Source organism: Misgurnus anguillicaudatus, chromosome 21 (assembly GCF_027580225.2).
Source record: "Misgurnus anguillicaudatus chromosome 21, ASM2758022v2, whole genome shotgun sequence".
Classification (NCBI taxonomy): domain Eukaryota; kingdom Metazoa; phylum Chordata; class Actinopteri; order Cypriniformes; family Cobitidae; genus Misgurnus; species Misgurnus anguillicaudatus.
In genome coordinates, this window is record NC_073357.2 from 58488207 (window position 1) to 58507314 (window position 19108).

The 19108-nt window shown below is 36.6% G+C and overlaps 1 protein-coding gene across 1 annotated transcript; it reads right to left on the reverse strand.

Annotated features, from left to right (window-relative positions):
- Nucleotides 1-977: 977 nt before the first annotated feature.
- Nucleotides 978-17842, reverse strand: slc22a31 (solute carrier family 22 member 31). The gene is made up of 9 exons (XM_055216335.2): nucleotides 17327-17842; nucleotides 14626-14729; nucleotides 14312-14466; nucleotides 11084-11252; nucleotides 9334-9479; nucleotides 7110-7218; nucleotides 4204-4418; nucleotides 2109-2220; nucleotides 978-2034 (listed from the first exon to the last, which is right to left on the reverse strand). Exons 1-9 carry the CDS (start codon nucleotides 17714-17716, stop codon nucleotides 1602-1604), a joined length of 1833 nt encoding a protein of 610 aa, XP_055072310.1. The 5' UTR covers nucleotides 17717-17842; the 3' UTR covers nucleotides 978-1601.
- Nucleotides 17843-19108: the final 1266 nt, after the last annotated feature.

Below are 19108 nucleotides of genomic sequence, written 5' to 3' on the forward strand. Positions count from 1 at the left end.
TCCCTGTATATGTCGTCATCTTCATTAATGTATGTGTCGTTTTTTGTCACTATTTATTTTAAGTGACCATTATTATTGTTCTAAAAATGTTTGTACTTTTAGCTTGTGTGTACTAAAATTCTCTCATCGTGTGTGTAAAAATAAACTCTCTCAACAGGTATTTTTTCAGAATAACGTTAGTGAAAAAACACCTCCCTATGACAAATTGCTTATTGTTTCATATCTTTGTCGCTTTGGGAAGCGTCTGCTAAATGCCTAAATATAAATTATTATTGTATTGTTGTAACGGAAATAAAATAATACAAAACTACAGACTATTATATTGTAGTTTCGCGTTGTTGTCATTAGATCAAAACAACACAACACAGTGATCCTGTTCCTTTTCTCAGCGCTGGTAAGAATGAACCAATCCCAGCTACCTGTGATACAGACACTGCTGCGTATTTTCGTGTGTGAATTCTTTTGATCTATTTAATTGTATACTGTACAACAACCGTATAAAGCATGAAAAAACATTAAAAGAAACGCCACCTGGTTAAAAACAAACGCTGAAGAGGTTTGATTCATTGTGAAGAATCGGTTCCTTTGGACGGTTCGTAGAACATCAGTCGGATCGGAAACCTGCAGCCTCCGAAGGTCGCATATGCAGGCAGCATACGTCATCAAACCTGGTTAAATGAGCACTAATTTCGAAAGTCATTAGCATATTTCAACAATTTACGATCAACTAACAATAATAGTCAACTTATAATTGTTAATATATTCTGAAATAATAGTCTTGATGACGTAAACAGCGTGCATATGTGACCTCTGGAGGCTGCAGCCTTCAGATTGAGAAACGGCCAAGTATTCTACTACAAAGGCTTGTTGAATCGGTTCACCTGGATCTTTTATAAAAATGATTCATGAAAAAATTAATAAACTCTTATTAACTTTAATTTTCCATGGTCAAACAGACAAAGAAGATTTCCTACAGCTTGGCACAATGTATGGTTTATTTCAAAATTAAAAATGTATAGAAAAAAATGACTTTTCCCTTAAATTGGCAGATTTGGCTCTTGTGCAGTTTTGTTAGGCACTTGACAAACTTTACATTCAACTGACATGACAGAAATGACAAAGACACAGGAATGAGATCTGAATCAACTCCAAATATGGAGTGAATGAGATGATGATGCTGCATCTTATAAAATCATTACTGATGACAACAAATAAAAAAGTAAACAAATCACAGTAGACATTTCACTAGTGACTCTGACGTCATCGAGTGTTTACGAGAACTCATGTAGTGTGCATGTTCGAGCACTCTTCAGTCAGTCACTAGCGAGTGAAGTTTTTATGCAGAAATTGGTTACCTCTACTAAAGTCACAAGACTTTAAAAATGAGCATTGGATACGACATCAAGGACATAAAGATTGAGGGACTATAAAGAGTTTCATTTTAAGTCCGTCCCTCATTTTAGGAATAAAGTACAAAATGAACATATAAATCGAACACATGATAATGTTGAGAACATTGGTTATCCAAAAGAAGAGACCTCTTCTTTATGAGATGAAATGTCACACAGGTGCTTTTCCCAATCATTTACAAAGATAAAATGCTAGGAGTCATCTTCATGGGTTTCTTGAGAGGTTATATTGCCGGGCAAAAGAGGAGATTGCGACGAGATGGAGATCTTGTACGGAAGCGTATCTTTCGTGAGCATCTTTCTGGTGGCGCTGACCAGACGGGAGTAGCTCTCCCGATTGTATTCGGAAGCTTGCGGATGCGTGCACAGTAGGGGCGGGTTGTCCCTGTTAATGCGTGAGAGGAAGAGGGCGGGACGGCGTTGGCGATCTCCATCTTTGAGGGAGTCCGGCAGGGGTTTGTTTTTGCTCTCGGGGAGCAGCATGATGCAGAGGACAGAAAGGACGGCGAAGGAGGCGAAGACGACGTGATGAAGGAAATACCCGCCGTTATTCTGCAGCTCCATTAGAGAGGACGCGGCCATCCCGACGCAGCCTGCGGCCATGATCAGACCCAATGAACCACCACTGAGAAAGACAAAAACTTATAATACTCAAAATGTTATGGTTGGTGGTAGGAAAATGATATGAAAGGTGCTTACCGAACAACAGTGGGCATGACTTCACTGCCAAAAAATACACTGAGCATGGCCAAAGCTTGAGATGAGAGAAGACCTATTACAGACAGAACCAGAACCAGAACTCCACGCAGATCTGAAAGAAAAAAGGATGGGCTATCATTCAACAATCCAACAAGAACCGCTGATACAATTATTAGAGTATAGATGCTATATACAGGGTTCCCACTCTTAAAGGAAAACACCACAGTTTTTCAATATTTTACTATGTTCTTACCTCAACTTAGATGAATGAATACATCCCTATCTTTTTTCAATGTGTGCACTTAATCTTTGTACAGCGCGCCGTGAATGTGTTAGCATTTAGCCTAGCCCCATTTATTCCTTAGGATCCAAACAGGAATTGATTTAGAAGCCACCAAACACTTCCATGTTTTCCACATTTAAAGGGGCCATGGCACAAGACTTTTTTAAGATGTCAAATAAATCTTTGGTGTCCCCACAGCACATATGTGAAGTTTTAGCTCAAAATACCATATAGATAATTTATTAGAGCATGTTAAAATTACCACTTTGTAGGTGTGTGCAAAAATGTGCCGTTTTGGGTGTGTCCTTTAAAATGCAAATGAGCTGATGAAATTCAAACAGTGATCACAATGATGGTGGTTTGTTGCAATTAAAACTCAATTGTGCTTTTCTCTGCACTAAATGGCAGTGCTGTGGTTGGATAGAGCAGATTAAGGGGTGGTATTATTATAATAAGAGCTCCTTATGACATCATTAGGAGAGCCAAATTTCAACGACCTATTTTTTCACATGCTTGCAGAGAATGGTTTACCAAAACTAAGTTATTGGGTTAATCTTTTTCACATTTTCTAGGTTGATAGAAGCACTGGGGACCCAATTATAGCACTTAAACAGGGAAAAAGTCAGACTTTCATGCCATGGCCCCTTTAAAGACTGTTACATGAGTAGTTGTATTAAAGCACAGTAATGACAGAAGTTTAAGCGAGAGGGGAAGTAGTCAGGAGTGATTATGTTGTTGTGCGTGAGGTCGAAGTGCTGCAAACTAAGTGCTTTTATGCCATACAATATTGTTCTCAAATTTTATCTGCTTAAAAAAATCATGTTTTATTTTGTGCCACCATACTTACTCGTCTTTAAATAGGGAAAACATGCAAGTGTTGGTGGCGTCCAAATTCACCCCTTCTGGATCCCAAGGAATGAATGGGGCCAGGCCAAACGCCAACACACCCACAAGGCGCCGTACAAAGACCAAGTGCACAAATTGAAAAAAGATAGGTATGTATCAATTTATCTGTGGAGGCAAGAACATAGTAAAATATTGAAAAACAGTGGTGTTTTCCTTTAAGTCAAATGTCAAAGTCCCTGACCAAAAAACGGAATTTCCATGACCTGTCTGAAATGCCATGAGCCTGGATAATGTAGTGTACACGTAAGTTTATAAAAATGTAGGTTAAATGCATGAAATGAATAAACAGTGTCAATAAACAGCTGTTTAAATTGAAATCAGCGAAAGCTTGGACCCGGAAATGTTATTCCTTACGTCACAAGTTAACAAGCGGATTACATTTTGATCTAAAGCAACAAACAAAAATCCATGATATTCCCAAAAAAAAATCATTTTTAAAAGGAAAAAAACTTTTAAAATTCCATGATATTCCAAAAATGACCCATGGTAACCCTGTACATAAGCTCTCCATTGATGTTTGGTTTGTTAGGATAGGACAATATTTGGCTGAGATACAACTATTTGAAAATCTGGAATCTGAGGGTGAAAAAATAAAAAATTGAGAAAAATCACATTTAAAGTTGTCCAAATTTTGTCTAAAGAACACATATTACTAATGATAAATACATTTTTTATATTATATAATATCTTTATGCAACATGATCTTTACTTTATATCCTAATAAGATTTTTTGGCATAATAAAAACAATCATTTTGACCCAAACAATCTATTGTTGGCTATTGCTAAAAAATTACACATGCTATTTATGACCAGGTCCAGGTTCAAATTTGTGTCTATATTGGTGTTGGAGGAGACAAACTCTGGCTCCACTTTGGTCATTGTGTGATGCCATCAGAGAAACTCACATTGTGTAAGGGCCAATAGCAGGAGTGAAGACAGGCCGGTGAGAATGGCGGCCAGCAGCAGGATTCCCCTGCGACCGAAGCGATCCACAGAGAAACAGATGAAGATGCAGGCCAACGCTCCGGTCAACACACGCAAAAAATAACTGAAGTAGAAGTGTGGCGAGTAGATGTGCAGGTTACGTGTGAAACAGTACTGGATTCCTGTGCCAATAAAGCTAAGAATGAACACAGGAGGGGGAAGATTTTTATTTGAATCACAATGAAACACTATTCTGTATTGGTCAGTGTTGAGCTGAACGAATGCATGCGGTTTCAATTATTAAAATTCTTTATAACAATGTACCAGACATGTCACACTTGTTGAATATATAAAGTTGAAATCAGTGTGTCACAATTAAATTGTATTCCTTAAAAGGTACCCCGGTTATAAACACATGTATGGTTTAATAGATTAACACTGGGACTGGCAATATGAATATGAAAATAAGTATGAGTACAAATGTCATAGTTTTAATAAACTTGAAAAAATATATTTTTTAATTGGAGGCTGCTATTTTGTTTTTTATCACTATACATGACGTCAAATGGTTGCAATAATACCCGTTCTATTAAAGGAATATTGCGCTTTCATAAAAACATTTTTTTTTATAATTTTCTTACCCGCATGTCATCAAAGATGTTTATATCTTTCTTTGTTAAGTCGTGAAAAATAAGTTTTTTGAGCAAAACATTCCAGATTTTTCTCCATATAGTGAACTTTAGTGGACCTCAACAGCTTAGTTTCAGTGCAGCTTCAAAGGGCTTGAAATTATCCCAACCGATACATAAGGGTCTTATCAAGCAAAACAATTGTCATTTTAGAAGAAAAAAAGTACTTCTTAACAACAACTTCTCATCTTGCAGTAGCCCTGTGATGCGTCAGCGTGACCTTACGTATTACGTAATCATGTCGAAAGCTAATGCATGACGTATGCGAAACTACCGCTCCAACGTTTGCAAGCGTGGAGAAAAAGGATCGTTCCGACGTTGTTGTATGTGGAATGATAATAATTAAGGTCTTTGTATCAGTTTATTGTTTAAAATGGTCCGCAAGTGTGCGTTTCACATATGTAACGCGTGACCTTTCAATGTGATTATGTAATACGTAAGGTTGCGCTGCTGCATCACACGGCTAGTAGAGCTGCACGATTAATCGTTAAAAGATCCTTATCTCGGTTCGACCCCCCCAAACGATCTTAATCCAGCATTTCGACGATTCAGGTAATTATATTTTTAAGGAAGAAAGACGCAGTCTCGTCAGTTCTCTCGACAACATGCAATCACAGCGGCCGCGATGATGTCTTGACGTCACATTTATTATTGCGCAAGCCAGATGTGCTCATGCTCGCTCCACTGATACAGAGAATGCTTTCACCGAGAAACAGAAACTAAAGAGAATGAGTAAGGCAGAGCAATGCGCAGGTACGTCAAGAACCTTGACGTTGTTTTAGTACCAACAAAATAATTTTTAGCACAGGTGGAAACATTGGCTGCGTCCAAATAACCACACTTGCTGTCTTTGCACTTGACTTCTTACATTACATTTTCCTGTATTTGGCCAAGTGTAGTTGGTGTGAAGATTAAGCGTGCATGTAGATTTATTTACCCAATGGCCGTTCAAGCCGCCAGCGAGAGCGTCAAAAAACGCTTTGACGCTCGAATGTATTCTCTGGAATCCTCTCAAGCGGAGGTTTCCGCCTTTCGATTGGTTGCCACCGAACGTTTCCGCCTTGCGATTGGTTGCCGCCGAACCGCTTCATAGCTTATTACCATAAAGTAATGTTAATCCAAGTCTACTTAAAATGTATATTTTAATTTTTTTCTTTAAATAAAATGAATACATAATCACTCCACAATTAACATTAACCGAGTTTAAAGATTATGTACACTTATCTGAAACTTTCAGAAGCATAATTCTTTGCACCTGTAAAAACGAATGTTAAACTAATGTTCAGGGGTTGTGCATCTTTAAAATTAACAAAGTTCTTGAGAATCGTGATCTTTATTTTAAGCAAAAGAATCGTTATTCTCATTTTATACAGAATTGTGCAGCTCTAACGGCTAGTCCCAGATAAGAAGTTGTGGTGTAAATGTACTTTTTTGCAAAAATTATGATCGTTTTGCTAGATAAAACCCTTGTCCCTTCTGGAAAATCCTCAAAAAAAAAAAAATGTAAATATATTTCTTCTCGACTGAACAAAGAAAGACATAAACATCTTGGATGACATGAGTGAGTAAATTATCAGATTTTTTTAATGAAAGTGGAGTAATCCTTTAATGGTACAGCAAGGTAAAAGTGATAAACAAGTCTTCAATCAGTAGATCAAATGATGTGAAACAGAAGATGAGAGTTATAAATGCACACAGACAGGAGGTGGCGGTATTTGGTCCACATTTCTTTAAAAATACAGCATCAGGTGTTCTGTTCAGCTCTTTCACATAGAGTAACATAAATGAAGAACATACAGAAAACATACTAATGAAAGAAGATCAAAATAAAGAAGATCTGAGAGGTAAAAATGTGAGTGAAAAATAAAAAAATTCAACTATAGAAGATACCACAGTGTTTACTATAGTAAACTTCACAAGAACCATTACACGCCATCAATTTCAGAACATGAAACATAATGGCGGCCTCCATAGGTTAAAATGAGTATTACATGTTGTTTTTTTTTAAAGTAATGAAAAATGTAATGTTTCGATCAATAAACGTTAGTAGTTAAAGGCAAATATAAAGTAATAAAGCATACAAGTCTTCATAGTCGGGGTACCTTTCAACACCGCACAAATCAAGGTACAAAAGGTATCAATGCAGTCCTGAAAGCAGCTGATTTTAGTGTGTAGTTAATGTTTCTAGAGTAACTTACAGAGTGAAGCCCAAGATGAGGCAGTTCCTCCACATGACCCTGGTGTGACGCATCTCCAAAACATTGTGAAACTTTGGCTGAACATCTTCACCGAACATCTCCTCTATCTCTACAGAGATAAAAAACAGACAAAGTGTTCATGACATAAGTAAGTAGGTGGAACATCTGACCAGCACATTCTGAATAATAATCAGATGTAGACGAGGTCAGTTTCTTTAACTTAACCACTATAAATGACTCCTTTTAGTGTTTCCTGTACGACACTGTTGTGCAGTAATGTAATTCAGCACATGAGCTGTGATTACTTAATTACACGTGAAACCAAGAGCCGTCTTAGCATAGCAAGTTTTGTGACATATGTAAAAAAAACTTTTAAAAGATGTATGATCAAAGCAGAGTATTATACAAATAATATTCATTTAAAAAGTTAAAACTTGAAGGTTAAAATTGAAGATAAAAGTGAAGAAAAAAACAACAATTAAAACCCACAGCATAAGACTAAAGGGGGTTGCACACGGACACTCAGCGCCGCGTTGAGTCGCGTCTATAGCCCTATTCGGACGGGATTAGTTTTACAGGGGGACCTCTGAGAAAATCTTGATTCTCAGCGGTCCTCATTGTATTTAAGCCCGTCCGAATCGGCCAGGTCTGTGTTTTTCTCTGACGACCTCCGTAAGAATTCCAGAGCAATTTACCTACTGTTTTTCGCCGAACTCAGAGGTCCTCTGAGAAATTTAATCCCGTCCAGATGCAAATGTCTGTGTTTGCCCGCAATATCTTTTGAAAACGCGGTTCATTTCGTGTTTTGGCCAACGGGATCTGCCGTAAGGTCTTACTAATGCTCGTATATTGTATTTCCTGAGTCCCATTCATTCAGATATGAATGTTTTATCGCATTCGGCAAAATAAAGTAATTAAATCAAGACGAGCTAAATATCATACACTGTTAAGACTGGCCACTGTAATATCATTAACATTATAAGAAACTCCATTCAAAGTTGTTCAACTCCGAAATGGTAATGTAAATTAATAAAGATATTACATTTTATTAATCATTATTTCTTCATTACTTTGTGTTTGTTATAAGCAGACAGTTATATAAAACACGTAGGCTAACGTTACTTTAGTAGGATTTGTATCTTTTATTTTGATTTGTTAAAATTAAATGAATAAATTACATGTTCTGTCATGATTTTACATTTAAAGCAAAATATTTAACATTACAAACACGCGTATCCAGAGCACGTGCTACTGCAACGCCCAAATGCATGAAACAGAAACTCCCATCTCTGGAATAGCCTGCATCATTTTAATCCCGTCCGAATCGGTACATAAAATCACAGACGTCCTGGGGGACACGCTGAAACTCAAACGTCGTTTGGAAAACTAATCCCGTCCGAATAGTGCTTATGACAACTCGGAGGTGTCGTAAACCAGAAGTGCGCATTAAGTAGCGCGAGCTTAGTCAGATAGCGTCTACTTCAAAATGCAAAATATATGTTAGCAGCCAATGTTATTCGTTAACGATTTGGGACAAATATGATGTTATTTAATGTTAAACTATGTGAGTGGCTGTTTGTTTACACTATGACTTTTGAAGACAGATTTTAAAGTGCAAGTTTTTGATAACGATGTCTTGTCGTCTCTGTGTAAACGTCTTACATGCGAATCGGTGATAACCAAAAACTTCTGGACAACGGAATCGGAAGTGTTAAAATCCTAACTCGGCGAGGGAACCAATGTCCCACCAACTTCTGGGTTTTGCTTACAAAAACGCGTCATACTCTGTTGGAGAAGTGTTAATAAACTCAATTGCGCATGTTCAATAAAGTCAACACATTTTTGGCATTTTAGCAATAATGTAGTAATAAATCTACTTCATTGTTTATCAAAACAAACTGCTCGATGCTTTTGCCGTCTTGATTGTTTGTATTTAGCGCTCTGTAGAAGAATGTGTATTTGCACAAGCTTGTAGTGCTACTTTTCAAGGTAATATCGCCATCTATTGGCCTGGCATATGTAAAACATTTAGTCGACTTCACAGATCAGTGTAAATATGGATCCGTGTCGTGTGTACAAGAATTTTTTATTTAAATGCCAAGAAAAATTTTCCATTTCTCATGGCATCGTTGTCTTGTAAACATAGCCTATGAGATTTTACTGAACAGTACTGAATACTGATTCAGTTTTCATGTGTTTGGGTTTTGGTAAACCTGAGTTTTACCTGCCAGCAGTGTTTCAGCGGGGAACAGTTCATCTCTTACACACACACCATTTCGTGTGGAGAAAGACTGAAGACACTTTTTTGCTTGAGGGATCTGAGATGTGGCCAAAAGCCAACGAGGGGATTCTGGGAATACTGAAGCACAACTGTTGACACACACAGACACACAAAATAGTTCAATCAAATCCTAAATGCATTTAGGGACAGGTGATCTAAAAATAAAGATACCACAATAATAGACACAAGTGAAAAAAACTCATCCAAAAGTATTATTTTACAGACAGAGAATAACGCAAATGTACGTACATGAACTCTTTCATTGCCATTGACGAGTTATCTCGTCAATTAAGAGAAACGCTTCCCTGCCAATAGCTGCATTTCCATTACCCTTTAAAATGCGCAAATTGACATTGCAAATTAAAAATACAGCCAAAGGAAAATGTCAATATCCATTAGCCATTTTTCCAATTCATAATGTCAATTTGCGCAATTTGAAGGGTAATGGAAACGCAGCGAATGATGCATTTTTACAGCAATCCATATTTCCGTTATTATCCACTAGGTGGCGCTCTTACACAACTTATAAAACACTGAAGCATCCACAATTTTAAAAACAATTCAAACTGTGTATTTTTTGATTATTGCTCTAAATCTGATCTCTAACAAAAGTCCTTTACAAAAATGCAATTATCTCTAGCCTGGGTTTGCCCATGCTGCATTGTGCGCAAATTTATTCACGCTGCAAGTCTAGCATGGAAACTACGGACCAATTTTTCCCCTTAAATAGGGTACCAATCACAGAACGGGCAGGGGGCAACAAGACGATGACGACGTCTATGCGACACACCGAAGCAGTTTTGTTTATCCAACACGGCAGTAGACGCGAAGTTACTTTTCGATGCAGCCTTAGACAGTGTTCGAAGTAGTTTTGAACGTAAGTTTATTATAAAAAATGAGCAACTTTTGGCGTTAAACAATTTCATATCCAAGAAGGATGTTTAAATATGGCAAGACATGATAGCCACGGAGTTTTACAGGACCAACCTGCTAGGCATCGTCGTCGACAAAGTACAATTAACTTATAAATGGTAAGTGGTATTTATTAATATTATATTGTCATTATGTCTGTACTGTGGTTGTCACAGTGCCACTAAGTTGTGTTGCTTTTCAATATCAATATACAGCTACCGGTTTAGTTGCATAGCTTTCAGCTGTGTGCACACGTACCCGATAAAAGTTGTTGACGTTTAAATTTATGTCGCTTTACATTCTTCATTTGGTATAATTGAAACGATTGGCTATGAGCTACATACAGACGCATTTGACAGACATTCGTAGCGCCCAATAAACGGCTCTGGGCATTCATAAAACACGCCTCAAATACGAGAAAATTAGCATATGGTTCCCAAACAACGTCTCATTCTCTATGAGACTGGTCTGATGTTAGCCAGGCTAAATTATCTCAGGTTTTTGCTCAAGATTTTGTATTTTTATAGAGACCTACCCATACTTGAGAGGTGATAAAAATAACAAACGAAGATAGGATGAAACCTTTTTTTCTTTCATTTGATATATTGTATGTTTATATAAAGAAGAAACTTTTCTGGAAGACATTGAACTTTTGTGAAAATCATAAAAAATGCTGACGGGAAAGAGTTAAACATGTGATCATAAACCTCACAGAAAACATATATGCATAGACACATGCACACAGACAACCTGTACAGGAACATTTATATGCCTGACTCACCACCAATAGGAAAACAGCAGCAACATGGGCAGCGTGGTGACAGCTTGAAGCACGGGCCAATCACGGCACAGCACAGCCAGCCCTGGCAACAGAAGCTCGGCGAATATAGCAAAGAAACCACTGACCATAGAAACCATCAGTCTGTGAGATGGGTCACACCACTCCAGACCTGGAATAAAGAGAGATTAAATCATTTAAGTGTAATTCCACAAGTGTCCAAATGTTGAATTTGAACGATCTAATAAACATTTTTAGGTACCATATACACAGAGTTTTCTGTAAATAATTAATTTCAAATGAAAGAAGAATAACATGTGACTCTGTCTGTGAAATCCAAGTTAAAGTCTCATAATCTAATGATGGGATTTGGAGAATCAAAGTGTGATTTCATTTATTCATTTTAATCTCAAACATATTAAAGATATAGGTTATATTTTTACAGTTTGTTCACTACATTATGCAGGATGATTGTATGTAGAAAACTAAAAATGACTGGGTCACATAAATGCAGCAGAGAAAACTGTGGGATGTAATGGGTTAACTCTAGTAAACAAGTCAATCTCGTTCTTCAATCCTAAACAGAGAGCAGGAAACCGTTTGGTCCACCATGCTATTATTGTTTTGAAATTCAACATCTGCAACATAAACAACTCTAAAAGTTTTGAAACGACCATCATGTTTTGATTTGTAAAACTGCTCCATTTGGATTCAATTACCACATGATTTATAGATGTACGTATCACATTTGCTTTTTGTGCCGTACCACCGGCTCCCACGCTTCAGAGAAAACCCAGAACGGGCTTACGTGTAGTACCCTATAGAGAGATCACTAACTGAGCGTCATCACACACATACACCCCCCTACTTAACAATCACAGGAAGTCCAGGACACGAACACAGAGCGCTCCACAATGGAAAAAAAACATGCTATCAGGACAGCGGACACAATGCCCTGTGAAAGCTTCATTCACAGATTATTAGTGCACTAGTATTTAACAGACAGTTTTAAGGTTGTGGACAGTTTGTTTTTCAACATGTTGAGATATAACTGGAATGTGAACCCCAGCTGATCACCGTCCATCAGTTTAACCCCTCCTCTACATATAGAGAACATTCCAGAAACCCACCAGTTGCTTTTTTAACCAAGCAATGAGTCAATCTTTATAATCGTCCTTCTTTCAGTTCAAATCAGCTCTCAACACTGTCCTTAAGGTCAGAAAACATTTCAAATTAAAAATAACAAAAAAGCTATTACACACACACGCACGCACACACGCACAAAAGACCATTAAGATGCTTTGCAATGTCATTCAATTTTAACAACGTTAAATTGTATTGTTGTATGCAACAATAGTGCGGTTTTCCATCAAAAAAAAAAAAAAAGAAAAACAAACAAAAGCGAATTAGGTTTGTTTCCATCAAGTTGTAGTAACCAACAGTAAATAAAACAAGGCACACTTAGAAAATGAAGACAGGACTGCATTTAGTTACGATTGGGCAAGTTAAACTTTTACCAGCAGTGCGGCTTGGAATTGCCAAACTGAATGATGTGCAGAGAAGAAGAAATGCACACTTTTTTGATGTAGGCACTAGCAGCAAGGGCATTACAACAATATTGATCCCCATATATGGAAAAGACAACGATAGCGAAATGTTCGCTTCATCAAATTTATTCAGCAAATGCATTTCCATCTCCCATTATTCACATTTACACATTATTGCGAGAGTCAAAACCACGTCAAGCGAGCGTAAAAACTTTTTTGTGAATTTTTATTCGAAATTTGGCGTTTCCAACTAGTGTCTTAAAGGACAAGTTCGATATTTTACACTTAAAGCCCTGTTTTCAGATTGTTTATGATGAAATAGAAAGGTTTTGACTGAAATTTCGACATATGCGGCTGCCCCGAGAATTTTCGGGTGTTTGTGTTTCACCTCCCAATAATGGGTTTATAGGTGCACTGGAACAATCCTTTCTAAAATGCATTAAACTTTCGTTTACAAAGACGTGAAACTCACCGAGTGGTCAGGGGTGTTCACTGATATGCTCACACAAAAATCGCTGCAAATTACATTCCAACAGGTTTTATCATAGTTTTTGCTAACTCCATTGACTTGTATTAGATGTGCTGTGAGGTATTACTCCGCGCCGGGAAATTTGTTTCTATTCTTGCAATTGGCAATGGCAGATTAGCACCACCACCTGGGCTGGAGTGTCTATTATTCAAACGAAGAATATACAGGTGTGAGGCGTTTGGAAAAATAGGTCCACAAGTTAACAACGAATGGTAAAACAGCTGTTGGAAAGCATCTTTTGCGGCGATTTTTGTGTGAGCATATCAGTGAACACCCCTGACCACTCGCTGAGTTTCACGTCTTTGTAATGCATTTTAGAAATGATTGTTCCAGTGCACTTATAAACCCATTGTAGAGGTGGGAGGTGAAACACAAACACCCGAAAATTCTTGGGGCAGCAGCATATATCGAAATTTCAGTCAAAACGTTCTATTTCATCATAAACATCATATCGACGCGGACGACAACGCAAAGGTATAAATGAAAACCAACGCAGAACCTACACCATCAAGGCTATGCCGTAGGACCTACGCACAACTATAACGGGCCCTTTAGAGGGTTTTGCAGCGAAAGACAGTCAAATTTGTTAAATACCATTTAATTGACTAAAGTGATATTTGTGAAAAAAACTGACTAATAACCTTTTATGGCCATCAAAGTTAAATTAATAAACCTATAAACCATAAACTTGATCTTTGCTGATTAACTTATACTAGGCTAGGTTCTGTCAGCAACATCTGTGATTCATGCTGTTGACTGCAGGATTTGGAGAATTTTACACTAAGTAGTAATAAATATTTATGAACAAAAGAGCTAACAAAAATGCAAAATGTATATTTCCATTTTAAATCTTTTTGGGATGTCTTGCCCCCTAGATGCTAAACACACATTTATTGATGAGTTGAAATCACCGTCTGGGAAAATCAATAACATCAACTTGTTTTGAATCCAGAAAACGTTCGAAGCTAGACTTTTCAGAAGAATGTGGCAAGTCAAATCTATTTCAAATATTGACAAACAGCATCCCAGTGTGAAATCAAAACAAGCACCCTTACAAAACATGTTGTTTACTGTAGATAGCCTTAAATGTTTTGTCTGCATGCATCTTTAAAAATCAGTTGCAAGCTTAAAAGAGGTCACATGATGTGTACTTACGTGCAATATAAGACGCCAAAAACACCCCAGCTAATGTTGTGCCTTGACAGAGACGGAGAAGAGGAAAAGCAGACTGGCTGTTTGAAAGACAAACCATTACTCCCAGTACACCAGAAAGAACCACTGACAGCAGAAGAGACAGACGGCGACCCAACCTGAAACATACACAGAGAGCTGAAACTACACAAAAGAATGATCGAAAATTCTTATTTATTTAAACTTGCTACTGCACCTTTAAAAGCCCGATATCAAGTTTATTGCTCAATGTACATAACATAAGGCCGGTGGCTCATAAAGTGCTCATAAAGACTCACCAGTCACAAACGGTGCCAAAGAATATGTATCCCACAATCCAGCCCGTCATGAAACAAATGTGATGGAGTGGGATTTTCCAGTAGTCTGCACATACTAAATTCCACTGTGAACATACAGAGAGAAAAGAGACACTTTAAATCGAATGTTTTAGTTTGGAAAATGCTTGGACATCTGCAGTGTGTAAAGACGGCACAACGGCTGCTTTCTTACATAACAAAATCCTGTTATTACATTACAGCTAATGTGAAGCCATGCTATTCCAGTTTCCAGTTTTTCTTTGCCTTGAACTGCTTTTCCATGTTCTGCTTCCCGACGAAACTAAAAACTTCCATGACTTTAAAAATACTGAAAAAGGAAACATATTGCTTTCCAAGGTCAGAGGAAAAGATTCAAACTCTTTTCCTCCTGTGGAAAGAAATTTCCAGTGTTCCCTCAGGAGTGCTTTCATTGATGGGGTGGAGCCTGAGGATCTCAAATATTTCTTTATAACATCACCGTGTTTACATTCGCAATAATGTTGACTTTGGGCGGTTACATTAAAAGTCAGGCAGTGAATGACATGCTATACTTACAGTATTGTCAAGTAATTTATAAGCTTTATTGTATAATTTCAAATTACTAAAACATTTTTACAAAAAAATTATTGTAGTTTATAAATGTATTTGAAACCGCAATACAACTTCCCACATTTAAGTATATACAGTACGGTCATATACATTTTAACCCAAAATTTCATGGTCCACCGAAACGGGTTTTTTTTATTGGCCGATGCCGATATTAGGGAAGCCGTATGGCTGATTGGCCTATATGAGGCTGATATAACACAAATGTAATTACAGTAAATAAGACACAAACAAAAAATTGTTAAAACTAAATAAACATTTATAAATATACCCTTTTAAAGTACTTAAAACAGATTTAACCAACCATTTACATAGTAAGACATAATTAATGTGGATTTGACATCTCACTGTACTGTTTGAATAAGTGTATTGAACTAGTGTGTTGTAGCTTGTGACACAACATAACATCTTGTTTAAAAGTAAATAATGATTGGTCATTTTTCTGTCTGTCAAATATCAGCTGATATATCAGTCTCTGCAATATATAGGTCAATCACTAGTTAATATAGTCACCATATAAGCCTACTCCAAACTGAATGCAGAAATGCAATGTCAAACTTTTATAAACCATATGATTATTTAACACCGATATGAAATTAGTATTAATTAGGGCTGTCAAATCAAGATTGATTACGATTAATCGCATACAAAATAAAAGTTTGTGTTTGCATAATATATGTGTGTGTGCACACATTTCTTCGATTAATCATTTTTTATTCGCAAAGGCCACGAATCAATTGTTTTGTATGAAATGACCTGATCCTGTTTGATCAAGGAATGCAACTGTTTTGACTTTTTTCAGCATACATTTTTTATCTTGCATCAAAATGTTATTATATTTAACATAATTGTACGCATTTTAAAATTAGAGATGGGTTCTGTTTTAATGTACCCAAGTGTACCTAAAATAAGTGTAATATACAGGTTGGTGGCTCTTAATTTCTTTTTATTAAGTTCACTTGTAAACTTATGTTCACTGTTTTTTTTTATAAATATAGTATTTGTATTAAATCTATATTCATTGAGTTGAATCGAGAATCGAGTATAAAAATCGATCCGATAGCTTATGAATCGAGATCAAACCGATATGGAACATCTGAATCGATACACAGCCCTAGTGCACAGTGTATAAATATTTATATGTATATTTAAATTTAAAATTTCTTAAATTTATGTACGTTTACTGTAGTACACTGTAAAAAAAATTGCTGTAAATTTGCAGCTGGTTGCCAGTAACTTACTGTAGAAGATCAAGTCTAAAATTGTTTCATGTTCATTTAACTTCGAACAAAATGTTGCCAGTAAATAACATAAATGTAAAATCTACGGTAAGTTTCTGGCAGCTAGTTGCCAGTAATACCCAGTAATACTGTAATTTCTACAGAAATTTTTTACAGTGTACCCATGTTTTCAGGAATATTGATCACTACTGGCAAAACCAAGGTTTTACTAGAGCAACCACAGTTTAACCTTGGTTTTGGTAGTAAAATCATGGTTATTTTGGGATTAATATGGTTTAACTATAGTAAGCATGGTTTAACTGTAGTAAAACAATGATTAATTTTCATAAGGAATATTAACAGTAGGGAACCATTACAATTTCCATTAAAACCAGTATGACTCCAATTATAACCATTTATTCTAACTGAACCCAATACTTTACCAGTAGAGAACCAGAGACTTGCAGTTTCCATTGATTGAAACCAACAAAATTCCCATTATAACCATTAAATCCCAACAAATTACCAGCAGAGAACCACAGAGACCTTCATTGTTTTCAATAAAACCAGTACAATTCCCATCCCATCATAACCATTTCATGTAACATAAAATAACACAATACCTGGTCATTATAGCTTGAACAAACATCATTATAATTTTCAATATAAGTTACCAATGATTCTCATGAAGGCCATTAAATCCTATAATATTTCTGTGATGATGTAAGCAAGAATAACTGGTAACTGTATAACCACAATTTTATGTTGGTGTTGACAAGCCATATTGGTTTATAACGGTATTTGTAAGATGCATGAGTATATAAATGTAAAGACATTAAAAGTTTAACCATGCTAACCTCAGTGACTAAATTGTTTTGTAGTCCTGCAGGTTTGCCGAACTCATATCCTCCAGTACACTGCACGACTTCTCTCGTCAGGTTAGCCGTTAGATCGCTTAGATTCGCCGGGTACTTGTAGAGCTCGCAGCGGCTGAACCCGGATCCCTTCAGCCACGGGACGGTTAGATTCAGGTACGCTTGTTTGGAGAGATTACCGATGAAATCTGACGGCGGTAGTAACGCTAGATCCGGTTTGCAGTGATAAGACTCGGGAACGAGCGTAAAGAAAACATCGCTGAAAAGATTTAACGACACCGCAAAGTTTGGAAACCAGCTAAAGAGAGTTACGATTCGGTTATATCGCCCGTATCCACCGATCCTTGGGTAGATTTTCGTTTCAAACTCCATAACTTGGGAACTTATCGATAGAAACAGCTGTTTTCCAAAGACATTTCACAGGGAAATGCGGAGGAATGAACTGAGGTAGCGCTGTCCGTGCAGAGAGATGGGCTGAAGTAGCACTGCACTGGCAAATTCGATTTATATGAGCGAGTCAGTTCATTCGGATGATTCGAGCAGGCTGTATGGTTCAACGTCATCGTTTGATTCTTTTGAGTAATCGCTTAGAAGTAATCCCAGAAATCTTTGCTTTATTATTTTAGTATTAAAAGTACAAATTATCGTCACGTTAGATGATGTGGATTTTTTAAAATATAATTTTAAAAATATGTAAAATAATTTAATACATATAACTAAACATTTTCAACAACTAAACATCTTGAGGAAACATTTTAAATAAATATTGTTATTCAATAACACACATTATCCCAACTGATAATTTACAAACGATATTTTTTTGAAACGATTCGAACCGCTTCAAAAGAGTCGTGTTGCGCGAATCGGACATCAGGGTCGTAAAGTCCTTTCATACGCAACAGATTCTTTCCCCAGTTTACAAGTTGACGTGACACACTATCCAATAACAGGGAGTCACCTAGTGTTCAAAGAAGATTCAGTCGGTGATTTCCAATAATACAGTTCCAGTAAACGTAGGGAGCTGATTAGTTGGGAGCTATTTTGAACCGGTTGCTCATAACTAGTTGTCCCGTTTATTGTAAGACACTGTATTTGGGAGAACGATGGCTGCTTTAAGATTTTGTGTCAGAATGGCATTTATGTTTGTCTCTGGTTAAACTGATTTCACACACTGACTTCAAAACAGTTACTGTCAAATTTCTTCTCCAAACAAAATCTGTTTATGTTTTCCTAAACCCTTGATGATAAGAGTACAGACATCAGAGCCAAATATCAGTCCATACAAAAGCTTTGTAAATTAGATAAAGGAAATATAGAGTAGGCCTACATGTGTTTTGGATGTCACAAAATAAGTTTTGGGGAAACAACATACTTTGTAGGAATTCTCTGAACTTAAATGCACAAACCAGAAGCAATGATACTCAACCAATGGAGAAGTAACGATTCTTTAAAGAACATAAAATATTTCATTTTAATTTTGCATGTGTATTTATTATGAGAAAGAAATTACGTTATGGATGTGCAAATTCTGAAAGCTGCACTTACCCATAAGAAAATAATTTGGAAAAATGCTTGAAAACTTTAAGAGAGACCTTGCACTGGTATTTCAGCCATCAAATATTAAAGGTATAGTTCACCCAAAAATAAAACTTATCTTATCACCCTCATGTTGTTACAAACCAATATAAATTTCTTTATTCTGATGAACACAAGAGAAGATATGAGAAATGTTTGTAACCAAACCAATCATAAGCCCTATTCACT

Coding starts and splice junctions, on each gene's coding strand:
- slc22a31 (XM_055216335.2), bottom strand. CDS start 17,716: ATGGAGTTTGAAACGAAAATCTACCCAAGGATCGGTGGATACGGGCGA. Junction 14,467..14,625: donor TTTGGCACCGTTTGTGACTG/GTGAGTCTTTAT, acceptor TGTATGTTTCAG/GTTGGGTCGCCGTCTGTCTC. Junction 7,219..9,333: donor CGCTGAAACACTGCTGGCAG/GTAAAACTCAGG, acceptor TTATCTCTGTAG/AGATAGAGGAGATGTTCGGT.